The sequence below is a fragment of the Scatophagus argus genome, chromosome 9 (assembly GCF_020382885.2).
Source record: "Scatophagus argus isolate fScaArg1 chromosome 9, fScaArg1.pri, whole genome shotgun sequence".
Classification (NCBI taxonomy): Eukaryota; Metazoa; Chordata; class Actinopteri; family Scatophagidae; genus Scatophagus; species Scatophagus argus.
Genome location: NC_058501.1, coordinates 26,177,959 through 26,194,481, shown reverse-complemented (window position 1 = coordinate 26,194,481; position 16,523 = coordinate 26,177,959). Strand labels below are relative to the sequence as shown.

At 45.8% G+C, this 16,523-nt stretch overlaps 1 protein-coding gene across 2 annotated transcripts in view; it reads right to left on the bottom strand.

Annotated features, from left to right (window-relative positions):
- Nucleotides 1–16,132, bottom strand: part of cpne4a (copine IVa) — a 43,540-nt gene extending 27,408 nt beyond the window's left edge. Inside the window, exons 1-6 of one of the 2 annotated variants that reach the window (XM_046400106.1) lie at nucleotides 15,927–16,132; nucleotides 10,381–10,563; nucleotides 7,933–8,004; nucleotides 4,845–4,919; nucleotides 4,552–4,635; nucleotides 4,005–4,094 (exon numbers count right to left, since the gene is read on the bottom strand). In XM_046400106.1, coding sequence (XP_046256062.1) covers nucleotides 4,005–4,094; nucleotides 4,552–4,635; nucleotides 4,845–4,919; nucleotides 7,933–8,004; nucleotides 10,381–10,563; nucleotides 15,927–16,097 — 675 coding nt within the window. In that variant the 5' untranslated portion in view covers nucleotides 16,098–16,132. Of the gene's footprint in view, nucleotides 1–4,004; nucleotides 4,095–4,551; nucleotides 4,636–4,844; nucleotides 4,935–7,932; nucleotides 8,005–10,380; nucleotides 10,609–15,926 lie in introns of those variants that run through there. The other variant, XM_046400105.1, reaches the window with a different exon arrangement.
- Nucleotides 16,133–16,523: the final 391 nt, after the last annotated feature.

The window sequence follows — 16,523 nt, the reverse complement described above, 5'->3', positions numbered from 1 at the left end:
ACGAATTCCCTTGAGAGGACTGGCTCTAGCAAATTTTAGATTCTATTATTGGGCCACCAACATTAGAATTCTTAAATGTTGGCTTCAACATAGAACATTGGACCCCTTCCCGGCGTGGTTGAATATGGAAGCGAATTCTACTAATCCATTGTCTCTTGAGGCTCTGATGCACTGTTCTATTCATTCTTCCATCACTCCCTATACCAAGAATGTTATTGTGAGGACCTCACTAAGGATTTGGGTTCAGTTTAAGCGTTATGCATTTGATACTGTTGACCACCAGATTCTTTTACAGAGACTAGAAAATCAAATTGGTATAAATGGAACTGCTTTAAGCTGGTTCAAGTTCTATCTATCAGACAGACATCACTTTGTACATGTAAATCACAACTCATGCACACTAAGGTCAGCCATGGTGTTCCACAAGGTTCTGTGCTTGGACCGATACTATTCACAATCTATATGCTCCCACTAGGCAGTGTGATCAGAAAGCATTCTATAAATTTTCACTGTTATGCTGACAACACCCAATTGTATTTATCAATGAAGCCAGATGAAAGCAATCAGCTAACACAACTGCAATCCTGTGTTGCAGATATTAAGTCCTGGATGACCCACAACTTTCTTCTGTTGAACTCAGAAAAAACTGTGGTTCTACTAGTTGGTCCAAAACATCTTAGACAATCTTTAGCTAATGATATGGCCTTTCATAACGGACTAGCTCCTGCCTTTAGCACCATTGTAAAGAACCTGGGTGCTAGCCTTGATCAGGACTTGTCTTTCAACATGCATATAAAACAAATCCCAAGGACTGCATACTTCAACCTTCGTAACATTGCAAAAATCAGGCATGTCTTCTTTTCTTTAGATGCTGCTGAGAAGCTCATCCATGCTTTTGTTACCTCTAGGCTGGATTACTTTAACCCTCTTTTGTCAGGATGCCCTAAAAAGTCCCTCAGGACTCTGCAGCTCATTCAGGACTCTGCAGCTCGTGTCCTGACTCAGACTAAGAGACCACATTTCACCTGTGCTGGCCTCTCTACATTGGCTTCCAGTAAAATTTAGAGTAGAATTTAAGATCCTCATCCTAACCTACAAAGCTGTGCATGGTCTGGCACCATCATACAGTGGTATGAAAAAGTTTGGGCACCCCTGATCATTTTCAGGATTTTCCTTTATAAATCATTGGTTGTTCGGATCAGCAATTTCAGTTAAATATATCATATAGCAGACAAACACAGTGATATTTCAGAAGTGAAATGAAGTTTATAGGATTAACAGAAAGTGTGCAATAATTACTTAAACAACATTTGGCAGGTGCATAAATTTGGGCACCACAACAGAAAAATGACATCAATATTTCGTAGATCCTCCTTTTGCAGAAATAACAGCCTCTAAACGCTTCCTATAGCTTCCAATGAGGGTCTGGAGTCTGGTTGAAGGTATTTTTGACCATTCTTCTTTACAAAAAATCTCCAGTTCAGTCAGGTTTGATGGTTTCCGAGCATGGACAGCCCGCTTTAAATCACACCACAGATTTTCAATAATGTTCAGGTCTGGGGACTGAGATGGCCATTCCAGAACGTTGTAGTTGTTCCTCTGCATGAATGCCTTTGTAGAGTTTGAGCAGTGTTTGGGGTCGTTGTCTTGTTGAAGTATCCAGCCCCGGCGCAACTTCAACTTTGTCACTGATTCTTGAACATTGTTGGCAAGAATCTGCTGATACTGACTGGAATCCATGCGACCTTCAACTTTTACAAGATTGCCAGTACCTGCACTGGCCACACAGCCCCACAGCATGATGGAACCACCACCAAATTTTACTGTGGGTAGCAAGTGTTTGTCTTGGAATGCTGTGTTCTTCTTCCGCCATGCATACCGCCCCTTGTTATGTCCAAATAACTCAATTTTACATTCATCAGTCCACAGCACCTTATTCCAAAAGGAAGCTGGCTTGTCCAAATGTGCTTTAGCATACCTCAAGCGACTCTGTTTGTGGCATGTGCGTAGAAAAGGCTTCCGCCGCATTACTCTCCCATACAGCATCTCCTTGTGCAAAGTGCGCTGAATAGTTGAACGATGCACAGTGACACCATCTGCAGCAAGATCATGTTGTAGGTCTTTGGAGCTGGTCTGTGGGTTGAGTTTGACCGTTCTCACCATTCCTCGCCTCTGCTTATCAGAGATTTTTCTTGGCCTGCCACTCCGGGCCTTAACTAGGACTGTGCCTGTGGTCTTCCATTTCCTCACTATGTTCCTCACAGTGGAAACTGACAGCTTAAATCTCTGAGCCAGCTTTTTGTATCCTTCCCCTAAACCATGATGTTGGACAATCTTTGTTTTCAGGTCATTTGAGAGTTGTTTTGAGGCTCCCATGTTGCCACTCCTCAGAGAAGATGCAAAAGGGAGAACAACTTGCTACTGGCCACCTGAAATACCCTTTCTCATGATCGGATTCACCTGTGTATGTAGGTCAAGGGTCAATGAGCTTACCAAACAAACTTTGTGTTCCAATAATTAGTGCTAAAGGTACTCAAATCAATAAAACAACAAGGGTGCCCAAATTTATGCACCTGCCTAATGTTGTTTAAGTAATTGTTGCACACTTTCTGTTAATCCTATAAACTTCATTTCACTTCTGAAATATCACTGTGTTTGTCTGCTATATGATATATTTAACTGAAATTGCTGATCCGAACAACCAATGATTTATAAAGGAAAATCCTGAAAATGATCAGGGGTGCCCAAACTTTTTCATACCACTGTATATCTCTGATCTTATTGAACCATATCAGCCCTCTAAGGTGCTGCGTTCCTTAGAATCAGACTTACTGGTAATACCACCAATCTCCAAATGTAGATATGGAGCCAGGGCCTTCAAGCAAGTTATCAAGCTCCTCTTCTGTGGAACCAATTACCAGCCTCAGTTCAGACGGCAGACACCCTCTCTGTGTTTAAGAGTAGACTTAAAACCCTCCTCTTTGACAAAGCCTATAGTTAGGACTGTTCAGGCTCTGCCTGGACCAACCCCTGGTGATGCTGCTATAGGTTTGGACAGCTGGGGGAGATCCTTAGACACCGAGCTTTCAGAGCTGGAGGACTCACTCATCATGTCCCATCACTGGTGCAGCACTAACTCGTCCTCTCCCCTGGAGCTCTTGTGCTCCATCTTTTCTCAGCACTTCTGGAGCATGTTGCTGGATCCAGCATCTCCTACCCCGCCCTCCTGAGGCCTGGTACTGCTGCTGGATCCTGAGCCCTCTATGGCCCTGCCTACTGCTCTGATAGTGCTGTTGGATCCAGAACCCTCTCCATGGCCCTGCCTGGATCCTGCTGCTCCTGCTCTGCACTGTCCTCTCTATCCTCCCTGTCTCTCCTCTCCCCCTCTCCTGTCTCTCTCCATTTCCCTGTCTGTCCTCTCCCCCCTCTCCTGTCTCTCCCCCTCTCCTCTCTCCCTCTCCTCTCTCTCCTCTCCCCCTCTCCTGTCTCTCTCCATCTCACTGTCTCCCCCCCGTCTCTCCTCCCCCCTCCCTCTCTTGTCTCTCTCCATCTCCCTGTCTCTCCTCTCCCCCCTCTCCTCTCTCTCCTCTCCCCCTCTCCTGTTTCTCTCCATCTCCCTGTCTCTCCTCTCCCCCCTCTCCTGTCTCTCCTCTCCCCCCTCTCCTGTCTCTCCCCCCACTATCTCCTCTCCCCCCTCTCCTCTCTCTCCTCTCCCCTCTCCTGTCTCTCCTCCCTCTCCCTCCCAGGCGGTCACAGCAGAAGGTGGTCTACACTGAGTCTGGTTCTGCTGGAGGTTTCTGCCTGTTAAAAGGAAGTTTTTCGTCTCCACTGTCGCCAAATGCTGACTCAGTGTGGAGTTTTGCACTGGGACCTGTTTCTCTCTGATTCTCTTCTCTCTTTTTTTTAATGTGTTGTTTACACACCTGTAAAGTGTCTTGAGATAACAGTGTTATGAATTGGCACTTTAAATAAAATTGAATTGAATTGTGTGTGTGTGTGTGTACCTGAAGCTTGCGTTCATGGTCTCCGCTGCAGAGCGAGTTGAGGGAGACCTTGAAGGTTTTCCACACCGGGTTGAGGTTGTTCATAACAGTCTGACCGGCAGACAGACAGAAGATGAAAGGCAGTATTATTATTGTCTGATCCGAGGTTTCTGCCTTCTGTCAGGTGGCCTGAGTGTCATGAGACAGCTTAGTTTGTGATTTGGTCCTAAAGGGAACTGAAGGTCATGCCACATCACAGACTGCAGATGTGAGACTTAAAGATGATTTGTGGAAACCTGCTCCAGTCAGCCTGTGTCTTTGTTCTCAGATCACATCTGTTTAATATATGAAAACCACTTCACATTCACTTTAGTTCACATTACTGTGTGTGACGGCTGTGTTTGAACTGACTTTAATGGCTCTGTCAGACAGGAAGGCAGGCAGGCTAACAGGCAGACAGACAGGCTGTCAGATAGACAGAGAGGCAGGCTAACAGGCTGAAGGACAGAGGACTGTGTGCGTTCAGGTGAGGGTTGCTGTGTATTTTACGCAGTCTGTGTATTTGTACCTCAGTCCTGTAAACGAGCTGCAGTGTGGCATCATCGTTCAGCCGGTAGATCTCCAGAAACGGGTCGGATTTACTGAAGAAGTCCTGCAAACACGGACGTGTCATATTATGGATGAGTGGAACGCTGGTGATTGCATTTTCAAGGACATTTATGTCCATATTTATAACAACAGATGGTAAGTTTCTGTAAACAAGATGCAGAGCACACACACACGTGCATCTACATATGTGCACACACACGCACACGCACATGCACGCACACGTGCACATACGTTCACACACACAGCCGTTACCTTATCATCTAGTTTTCGGGCACTGAATGACAGTTCGATGTAGTCGTCATTTCCTGTCAGCTCCTCTGCTGTGATCTGTGAAAACACACACTAAAATAAAAATACTTTTGGTGCAGACTGCAGTACACGATCACTGAGCTCACTTTACCATTTACATTTACAGTAATAACATTACATTTACATATACATTTACACTATTACTATTTACTATTGATTGTATTCTTTATTGATTAATCAGTGAACTAAAGTAATCAGATACAAGGGTCACGTTTCCCACTGAGAAGTCGAAGCATCACAAAGTGGAAACACTGGAACGACCAGATAAGTGAACTTGTCCCCGAAAGGAAAAGGGGAGAAAGGACAAAGACAAGACAACAACAGAACGAAAGAAGAAAGTTGAAAGAAAAAGATTTAAAAGAAAGAATGATATTTCTTGCTCCGAATCCTTTCAAAATGAATCCCATGAAGCATTTCACGTGTCCACAGAAGTGAAGAAGAACATCACAGAGGGATTTTCCAGACCAATAAGTCCGGTTGACAGGATCAGTGTTCCATGCCGATTGGACAAAACCACAGAAGAAGAGACGAGTCTGCATCCTGTCTGATCTTTGATGTCTGAGAGGCTCAACACAAAACCAGCTTCAGTGGAGAAAGTCCCAAAAGAAAGAAGGAAAAGAGACAAGCAAGGATGGAAGAAAGGACAGAATGAAGTGAAGAAGGAAAGCAGGAGGAACTGAAAGAGGATGTAAAGCACTGAGAGGAGGTGAAGCAGGAAGAGGAGGTGAAGCACTGAGAGGAGGTGAAGCAGGAAGAGGAGGTGAAGCACTGAGAGGAGGTGAAGCAGGAAGAGGAGGTGAAGCACTGAGAGGAAGTGAAGCGAGAAGAGGAGGTGAAGAAGAGAGAGGAGGTGAAGAAGAGAGAGGAGGTGAAGCACTGAGAGGAGGTGAAGAAGAGAGAGGAGGTGAAGCATTGAGAGGAGGTGAAGCAGGAAGAGGGGGTGGAGCACTGAGAGGAGGTGAAGAAGAGAGAGGAGGTGAAGCACTGAGAGAAGGTGAAGAAGAGAGAGGAGGTGAAGAAGAGAGAGGGGGTGAAGCACTGAGAGGAGGTGAAGCAGGAAGAGGGGGTGAAGCACTGAGAGGAGGTGAAAAGGAGAGAGGAGGTGAAGCACTGAGAGGAGGTGAAGCAAGAAGAGGAGGTGAAGAAGAGAGAGGAGGTGAAGCATTGAGAGGAGGTGAAACAGGAAGAGGGGGTGGAGCACTGAGAGGAGGTGAAGAAGAGAGAGGAGGTGAAGCACTGAGAGGAGGTGAAGCACCGAGAGGAGGTGAAGAAGAGAGAGGAGGTGAAGAAGAGAGAGGGGGTGAAGCACTGAGAGGAGGTGAAGCAGGAAGAGGGGGTGAAGCACTGAGAGGAGGTGAAAAAGAGAGAGGAGGTGAAGCACTGAGAGGAGGTGAAGCAAGAAGAGGAGGTGAAGAAGAGAGAGGAGGTGAAGCATTGAGAGGAGGTGAAGCACTGAGAGGAGGTGAAGCAGGAAGAGGAGGTGAAGCACTGAGAGGAGGTGAAGCAGGAAGAGGAGGTGAAGCACTGAGAGGAAGTGAAGCGAGAAGAGGAGGTGAAGAAGAGAGAGGAGGTGAAGAAGAGAGAGGAGGTGAAGCACTGAGAGGAGGTGAAGAAGAGAGAGGAGGTGAAGCATTGAGAGGAGGTGAAGCAGGAAGAGGGGGTGGAGCACTGAGAGGAGGTGAAGAAGAGAGAGGAGGTGAAGCACTGAGAGAAGGTGAAGAAGAGAGAGGAGGTGAAGAAGAGAGAGGGGGTGAAGCACTGAGAGGAGGTGAAGCAGGAAGAGGGGGTGAAGCACTGAGAGGAGGTGAAAAGGAGAGAGGAGGTGAAGCACTGAGAGGAGGTGAAGCAAGAAGAGGAGGTGAAGAAGAGAGAGGAGGTGAAGCATTGAGAGGAGGTGAAACAGGAAGAGGGGGTGGAGCACTGAGAGGAGGTGAAGAAGAGAGAGGAGGTGAAGCACTGAGAGGAGGTGAAGCACCGAGAGAAGGTGAAGAAGAGAGAGGAGGTGAAGAAGAGAGAGGGGGTGAAGCACTGAGAGGAGGTGAAGCAGGAAGAGGGGGTGAAGCACTGAGAGGTGGTGAAAAAGAGAGAGGAGGTGAAGCACTGAGAGGAGGTGAAGCAAGAAGAGGAGGTGAAGAAGAGAGAGGAGGTGAAGCATTGAGAGGAGGTGAAGCAGGAAGAGGGGGTGGAGCACTGAGAGGAGGTGAAGAAGAGAGAGGAGGTGAAGCACTGAGAGGAGGTGAAGCACTGAGAGGAGGTGAAGCAGGAAGAATAGAATAGAATAGAAAGCTTTTATTGTCATTGTACAGGTACAACGAGATTTCCGCTTTCCCATAAAGTGCACACAGCAATAAAGTAAACGATAAAGTACAGAAATGTAAACAATAAAGTACAAAAAAATAATAAAGTATAAAAATAAATATATATGACAGTATATGTCAGTATACAACAACCTCAACATACAGCAGAGCAGCGATAGTGCAGGTGACAAGAGTTCCAGGAGTTCCTGGATTTAGCAGCATTATGGTGTAGGTGGCATTGCCAGTAATGTGCAAAGCCTGTCAGTTCTTTTGTGCTAGACTTGTGTTGAGTCTAGTGACAGCTTTAGGAAAGAAGCTGTTCCTCAGTCTATTTGTTTTTGTTTTGATGGCCCTGTAGCGCCTGCCAGAGGGCAACAGGTTGAAGTGGTGGAAGCCAGGGTGTGTACAGAAGAGGAGGTGAAGCACTGAGAGGAGGTGAAGAAGAGAGAGGAGGTGAAGCACTGAGAGGAGGTGAAGCAAGAAGAGGAGGTGAAGCATTGAGAGGAGGTGAAGCAGGAAGAGGGGGTGAAGAAGAGAGAGGGGGTGAAGCACTGAGAGGAGGTGAAGAAGAGAGAGGGGGTGAAGCACTGAGAGGAGGTGAAGAAGAGAGAGGAGGTGAAGCACTGAGAGGAGGTGAAGCAAGAAGAGGAGGTGAAGAAGAGAGAGGAGGTGAAGCATTGAGAGGAGGTGAAGCAGGAAGAGGGGGTGAAGCACTGAGAGGAGGTGAAGCTCACCGTGATGATGGTTTTGCCCACAGAGCCTCCTGGCCTCAGCAGAGCTTTGGACAGTTTCCTCTGCGAGACGATCTGGAAACACATACACAAAAGCAACACACAGTTAAACAACAAACTGTTTAGTCTCAGCATAGACACATTCAGACGTCTGAGTTTCTCCTGAATGTCATGTTTGATATGTTCTGTAAGTTTCTTGAGGGCGAAGCTTCCTGTGTGGGGATGTGGATGAGGGTGTAAGATAAGATAAGATGAACTTTATTGATCCCGCAGTGGGGAAACTCACTTGTTGTGGCAGCTCACAAGGACAGAAGAGGAGTGCAAAAACAAAAGAATGTAGAGGTAAAATAAATTAACAATTTACAAGGTAAGTAAACACAGTACACTATACAGCTATATACAAGTCCTCATAAGGGAGGAAAGAGGACTCGACCATAGAATTATACAGTCTAACAGCAGTGGGAATGAAGGAGCTGCTGTAGCTCCTTCCTACACTGAGGGTGTAGCAGTCTGCCGCTGAAGGAGCTGCTCAGAGCCTCCACTGTCTGATGCAGAGGGTGAGAGGTGTTGTCCATGATGGATGTCAGCTTGGCTAACGTCCTCCTCTCACCCACCTCCTCCACAGAGTCCAGTGGGCAGCCCAGGACAGAGCTGGCCCTCCTGACCAGCTTGTTCAGTCTCTTCCTGTCCCGGTCCGTGCTGCCCGGTCCCCAACAGACCACAGCGTAGTGGACACCCAGATACTTAAAACTGTCCACGGTCTCGATGTCCGAGCCCTGGATGTTCACCAGTGTAAGTGGTAATGTCCTTCTCAATCAATCACCATCTCCTTCGTTTTACTGGTGTTTAAGCACAGGTGGTTGCCTGGGTGGCCCTTGTGCTGCAGACCACCACCTCAGACACGTAGGTACGCAGTCTCACATACTGTGGCCTGTTGGTGAGGTAGTCGATGATCCAAGCAGCCAAATGTCCGTCCACTCCTGCTCTCTCCAGCTTCCCTATCAGCAGCACCGGTTGAATTGTGTTGAATGCGCTTGAGAAGTCAAAAAACATGATTCTCACAGCGCTCCCAGCACTCTCCAGGTGAGTCAGCGCCCGGAGCAGCAGGTGTTTGGCCTGAAGGCAAACTGCAGGGTGTCCGTCGCTGTACTCACCACAGAGCGAAGGTGGCTGAGGATGAGCCTCTCCATGGTCTTGAGATGAGATGAGATCAAGGCAACAGACCTGTAGTGGTTTGGTTCCTTGGGAGTCTGTAAACCATCCATCATGTCCTCCTCCTCACACTCCTGCAAGTCCTCCTGGTCCCTCAGCTATCTCCAGTTATCAGCCATGTTGACTGCGGGCCTCCTCACTCCCCTCAGCAGGGGCCTCCCCCAACTGCCTCCTCCTCCTTCAGCTGCCTCCGTCTCCCCTGACTGCCTCCTCCAGCTGCATCCTCCTCCAGAGTGAAGCCCCGCACCTGACCAGACACGAAGCCCAGCCCCTCCCCACCTCTCAGGCCTGTTAACATAAACTTAAATCACTCCGTCAGCCATCTGGCCAGTGGTGGAGCTGGCAGAAGAACATGGCAGGAACTAGGACAAGGAGATGAAGATGAGGAGGAAGAGGAGGCTGCTTCCGTCGTTTGAGCAGATTGTTTCATCACAGGCTCAGCTCGGCTTCCTCAGCTCTGCTTATTAAAACTTCTGCAGGAGATCCTCAGTGTGGCTCCATCATGTCTAATTGGACGGAGAACAGATGGAGACTCTGTGTTCGTGTTTCCCGCTCCAGACATATCTAGACTCAGTCTGATTTAATCAGTAAAGCATGAAATGAAGGCAGCCTGATGTCTCACTTCAGCTGAGTATTCACATCTTTTCTCCTCATGAAGACTCTCAGTCTTACATACCGAGCTTCTTTCCAGCAAAAGCTTTCATTTAAAAAATCCTAGAAATGTGGAAGGAAAGATGAGGACACAATTGGTGCTGCAGGCAGAGGAATGATGACATTTTCTTGTGTCATTTGATTTCAGCTTCAGTGATGAACTTTGTTGAGAAAAAGATGATGAAAGTCAGACAGCAGTTTTATCCTCAGGACTGAGAGTCTGTGCAGCTTCCTTCAGGCTCCGACAAACCAGCAGCTAACATGTTCCCTTTGTGCAGGTTTCAAGAATTTCCCTCCAGGGATTAATAAAGGAATTAATAAAGGAATTCTGATACCTCCACCTCCATCACCTGCACCTCCATATCTGTATGTGTGAATGTCTTCATATTGTTGGTTTGATCAACGTGTCGCCTTTGTTTGGAGAGTTGACTCGCCAAACCTGACTGTAAGAACGTCTGCTTTAATGTTGAGATCAAGTGAAACCAGCAGCAGCAACCTGGAAGGAAGTTCTGAAAACAAACCCGGACTCTCTCTGTGTGTGAGTAACTTTCACAGGACACCACCTGTGAGGTGTGTCACATTCCTTACCTGTCCAAGCGTGCACTCCACTGAGCCCAGAAAGTCATCTTCCCTCAGACCATTGTGGCTGCTGTTGTTGATGTCGTACAGCTCGAAGCGTAGACGCTGCACCTCTTCAAAGTAAAAGTCCAATGTGAAAACCTTGGAGTAGGTGGGGTTAACACAGCTGCGAATCACCTCTGTCCGGTCCACCTGCAGGAGAAACAGAGGACAAAACCACATGGTGAATAAAGTGTTGCTTTGAACAGTCAGAGTCAGTGAAATCAGAATGATACGTGAGCAGAGTGATGATTCACACATGATTGGATGTGACAGAGACATAAATGAGAACAGCCTCACTGGACTCACTGGATTTACTGGACTCATTGACTCATTGACTCAGTAGACTCATGGGACTCATGGGACTCATGGGACTCATTGAACTCATTGACTCAGTGGCCTCACTGGACTCACTGGAATCATTGTACTCATTGGACTCACAGGACTCATTGACTCAGTGGCCTTACTGGACTCATTGGCCTCATCTTTGTGTCATTGCTGTTCGTCCAATTGGTCTCGCGTTTCTTTTTCACAAAGCTAACTGCTCTATTCACACCCTGAGATGAAAATGGATAAAATGGAACGTTCGAGCTGCTCTAAGAACTTTTAAAGACAATGAAGCTTCAAACTTAAGTGTCTTTAAGTGAACAAGTGAGGATGAAAGTAGGACGAATGCAAGATAAAATCAACTGCAGAGAGAAAGTGAGAAGAAGAAAACAACTCAGCTGCTTCTCCACCAGCAGGCAAACACCTAAAAATCCTCTGAGGAACACAAAGTGGAACAACAGAAACCAGGACTGACCAGTTCACGCACACACAGCAACACATGAAAACACACACACACACACACACACATACACACCCACCAACACACTGACACAAGCACTAACACAAAGATACAAGATGTGCTCTGCTGCTTCAGTTCAATATTTAAACATTTCAATTCTAACTGTGTGGATCTCAGCATATTTACTTACATACATGATACATACTGATTTGGATGTTGCTGCATTTTAAAACCAGCGCTGGTCACATCACAGACTTCAGATCAGATCTGAGTGTCGTCCAAGAAGCTCTGACTGAACTCCAACATGCCTGAAGCCATGAGCTGAACATGTATGTAAGTTGTGACATGACAACATACTGTTCACATTATGAACCGAGACCAAGGCCCTTCACTCTGGGACCCTGACATCTTTGTTGTGTCCACAGTTTTATTTCTCCCACCGTCATCACCACATGTTTCTGTTCCACATTCCTGATCTTGTTGTTGTGCAGTCAGTTGCAGACGGCTACAGAAAAAAAACACTCTAGTCAGTCTTACCCGACAGGTTTCATCCACGCCTCTGGACTTGTTTGGGCCGACTGTGTCCTGTTCTGTATTTCTGATGAATCATAAAGTGGACCAGAGAAGAAATGTCCAACCAAACCCAAAAGAGAACTGGTGAAACATTTTGTCTCAGAGTCACCTGACAATCTCAGCTTATTTCCTGATGGAATGAAGAGAAGCTAATGAGGAGGATGACTGGGTTGCAACTGTGGCATCCTCGTCCTTTAACTAAGCCTGCATAGGTCAGTTTTAATGAGGGTCACTGGGCAGACCTTCAACAGCTGAGCTCAGTTACTCCTCAGACAAAACTCTTTTCTAATTTGATCCTAATTTACAAAACAAAGATAACAAAGTGTAACCACTGACGGTCCTCATCTTCTCAGAGTTGTAGCAGAAAACCTGAAGCTTCACATCCTGTCAGAGCTACAGGATTAAAACTATGACCTGAGCTCAGACGACCTGGAGGACAGAGTCAAAGTGGATCAGATGACAAACAGACACAGCTGGTTCGTGGACGGCACATTCAGGGCTTCTTGTGTATCAGTTCCTGTCATATTCCTACTGCCAACACTTAAGTAAATGTAAGAGGCGGAAAAGGTTTAGTCAGATGTCAGTTATTGAAGATGAGTCTGACTGTTTCATCACCGGAGGTCACAACACATCCTCAAACCTGAACGACTGAAGAGGTTGACTCCAACAACACATGAACATGTGCCAAAGTCACATGGTGAGCGCTGCCAAACGTTCGAGCTTTGGTTTCTGGTTAGGCAGCAAAACTACTTGTTACACACATGATGTCAGTTAAATACATTACATGAGTTAAAATGACTCTCCGTTGACCTGTGATTTCTCATAGTGCCGTAACACTTAGACTTTTGACCAGCCCTGCTGCCAGTCTCTCCCAGTGGCTGCTCACAGTACTGCACCTAAAATGGCCCCATAGGCCGATTTGAAGAAGAGTAGAACTGTTTACAGGACACTTTGAACTGCAAACAGGGTACGCTGTGACTTTCAGGTGTGAGTTTTTGACCCGTTGAGGTTTTATGTTTGAAAAATTAAAAACTCATCACAACATAAACTCTACGCTGCCGTGCAGGAAAAACACTGCTGCACAGGGAACATCTTTGGGTCTGATGTCTGCTGTACACCTGGGCAGAAGACATGAACAGTCTGAGTCTCACCCAAGACTCAGGGTGATGGGTGGACATGAAGACCAGAATCTGAAACCAGATCTCAGGTCTGTTTCGCTCAGGTTAGTTCAGTGACTGACTGACTAAACTCTTAACTTTGAATCTGCTTAGCAACATCTGCCATCGTCTCTGTTGTCTTTCTTTTTCTCTGCTGTTCTCAGGTCAGTCTAGTAAATAACCTAAGTAAGTTTACCTGATTGATTAAAGGTTACACTGAACAGAATTCTGCTTATGTGTGATGAATCTGTTTGCTAAACACCAACAGTAGAAGATTCCGCAGCCATAGGAGAGAGGCTGACTGTCTGAACCAATAAAGAGGAAGTCATTGAAGTGTTCGCAGTTTGTTTACCACCATCACCAGAAGACTGGATGAATCACAGAAGCACCTTCATTTATTGTGATATTAGACTCTCAGTTTAATCATCAGATCTGCTGTGTTCTCGTCTGTCCCACCAGATTCCAGCTACAATCTGCACGTTTTACACCAGCCTGACAAGCTCCCAACCAGTCTGTGCAGACAGCCGGCATCCTCCACCAGCCCACCAATCAGAGAAAAGCAGACACAAGTTTTTCAGAGACAGACGAGATGAAAACCAGCTTTGCAACATTCACTTATTTTATTTGCTCAGCAGTGAGTCACAGTTAATTTAATTAGCTTGTTCCATTGGGCTTCTCATTCAGCTCACAGCACTGTTCAGTCCATTAAAGACTCCTGCAGGACACAGTCACTGCAGCTGAGCAGTAAAAAGAAATATTATTTGTACATAATATTATGCATTCTGTTTAATGGATTCTGATTCGTGACGCATTCATACAAAATATCAGTTAAAGGTGGTTTAATGACTTTATATCCTGCTGTTTAATTCATCAATGAGTTCATGATTATATTTAATAAAATGGACTGTACTTATACAGCACTTTTCTAGCAGCACTGACAACTCAAAGCACTTTTCAAAACACTATTGTCACATTCACCCATTCACACACTGCTATCCATCAGACATTTAAAATCTAAACATTCACACATACACAAACATCCACACACCAACAGCACAGCATCAGGAGCAATTTGCGATTCAGTGTCTCAAGGACACATCGACAGGCAGACCAGAGGAGCTGTGGACAACCCGCTCTCCCTCCTGAGCCTCAGGATATGCAGTAAAAATATAATACCAAATACCAAATATAATACCAAATATGCCATCACTGGAGCCTTACAAACAGCAGTAGAACCAGATAATTATCTTGACTGCTTTTCTTAGCTACATGACTTTCTAAATAGTAAGAGTTTATCTGAGGATTTTCAATCTGGCTTTAGAGCTCATCACAGCACAGAAACAGCATTGGTCAAAGTCCCAAATGACCACCTACTGGCATCAGACAAGGGATTTATCTCTATCCTTGTACTGGTAGACCTTAGTGCTGCATTTGACACCACTGACCATTGTATCTTATTACACAGATCGGAACACATAATTGGCATTAAAGGAACTGCATTAAGCTGGTTTCAGTCTTATTTATCAGATCGATCTCAATTTGTTCATGTTAATGATGCATCGTCCACACTCACAAAAGTTACTCACGGAGTTCCCCAAGGTTCTCTGTTCTGGCCAATACTATTCACCCTTTATATGCGCCCTATCAGTGATATTATTAGGAAACACTCCATACATTTTCTCTGTTATGCAGATGACACACAATTGTATTTGTCAATGAAACCAGAAGAAACAAGTCAGCTTGCCAAACTTCAGGCATGTCTTAAAGACATAAAAACCTGGATGACTCGCAATTTCCTACTTCTAAATTCAGACAAAACTGAAGTTATTGTTCTGGGCCCAGAACACCTTAGAAACAAATTACCCAGTGATATAGCAATGCTAGATGGCTTAGCCGTGGCCTCAAGCTCCACTGTGAGGAATTTAGCTGTTATCTTTGACCAGGACATGTCCTTTAACTCACACATAACACATTTAAAAGATTGCATTCTTTCACCTCCACAATATTACAAAAACTAGGCACATTCAGAAAAGTCAGAAAGATGCAGAAAATTTAGTCCATGTATTCATTATGGGGGCAGCCGTGGCCCAGAGGTTGGAAAAATTTGGGTGTGGTGGAGTGATTAATGCGATAAAATGCTCCCCCCCCCCCCTTCATTAGCCGGCTGATGTGCCCTTGAGCAAGGCACTTAATCCCCCAATATGCTCCCCGGGCGCTTGATGCTGCCCACTGCTCCTGTGTGTGTTTCACTGCATGTAATTTGAAGGGTGTTGCATGTGTGTGTTCAACTAAGGATGGGATAAATGCAGAAGTCAAATTCAGTATGTGTGTGTAAAAAATATATATACTGCCAATAAAGTTGATTCTTCTTCTTCTGATTCTTCATTACCTCTAGACTGGATTACTGTAACTCCCTTCTATCGGGCTGCCCCAATAAATCTATAAAGACTCTCTAGGTAATCCAGAACGCTGCTGCACAATTACTCAAAAGAACCAGCATGAGAGATCATATTTCTCCTGTACTGGCTTCTCTACATTGGTTACCTGTAAAATCCAGGATAGATTTTAAAATCCTCCTCCTCACATATAAAGCCCTGAACGGTCAGGCACCATCCTATCTTAAAGAGTTGATAGTTCCCTATTATCCCACCAGAGCTTCACGTTCCCAAAATGCAGGACTACTTGTGGTTCCTAGAGTCTTCAAAAGTAGCAAGACCACAGCAGGAGGTCCAGTAACAATCTTTCTGTCTCTCTCTGTCTGTCTGTCTCTCTCTCTCTCTCTCTCTCTCTCTCTCTCTCTGTATCTGTTTCTGTCTCTCTCTCTCTCTCTGTCCGCCCATCTTGAGCTGGGGTCTGCTCTAAAAGGCAGGTTTTCCTCTCCACTGTCGCCAAGTGCTTGCTCAAGGGGGAATGCTGGGTTCTCTGTATTACAAAATTTATTAAAGAGTTTGGCGTAGACTTGCTCTAATGTGGTCCATATGGTTGCCGTGGTGACGTACCTCTATCCACTGTCCATGGGACTGCATGTTTAGCACAATGCAGGGGTCTGGTTTGGACAGGGCATCTCGGTCTGAGATGCCTTTGCAGGTGAGTCGCAGCTCCACTTTGGTCAGACAGGGACTGCTGAACAAACCAAGAGAGTTGGCCGCTGACTCGTAGATGTCAGTCATGGTTGGGGCAGGACAGGAAGTCTGCAGGGGGAAGACAAGAGGTCAGAGGGTGAACCAGCGTGGGAAGCAGCAGAGCAGCACACAGCAGCAGGCAATGTCACAACTCATAATACAAGTAGAACAGTACAACTAATACACCTGTGTGTTAAAAAGTCTCACAGTGTGGTATTAGTACTTTTATCTCAGTAAAGGATGTGAGTACTTCCTCAGGATTGCGCACAAGCCGTGATTTGATCTAGAGACAAACCTTCAGTCATACAACGAACGAGAAGCTGAGACTGAGCGGTCAAGTGTGATAGGCTGAGATGCCTGTCAATCAAACAAAGCTCCTCCTCACTCGATGCCTTTGATGTTCCTGAGTGGAACATATATTCTGAAAATGTCCTCACATTTGAAAAATGACTTCCACAAATGAGATTTTCTCAA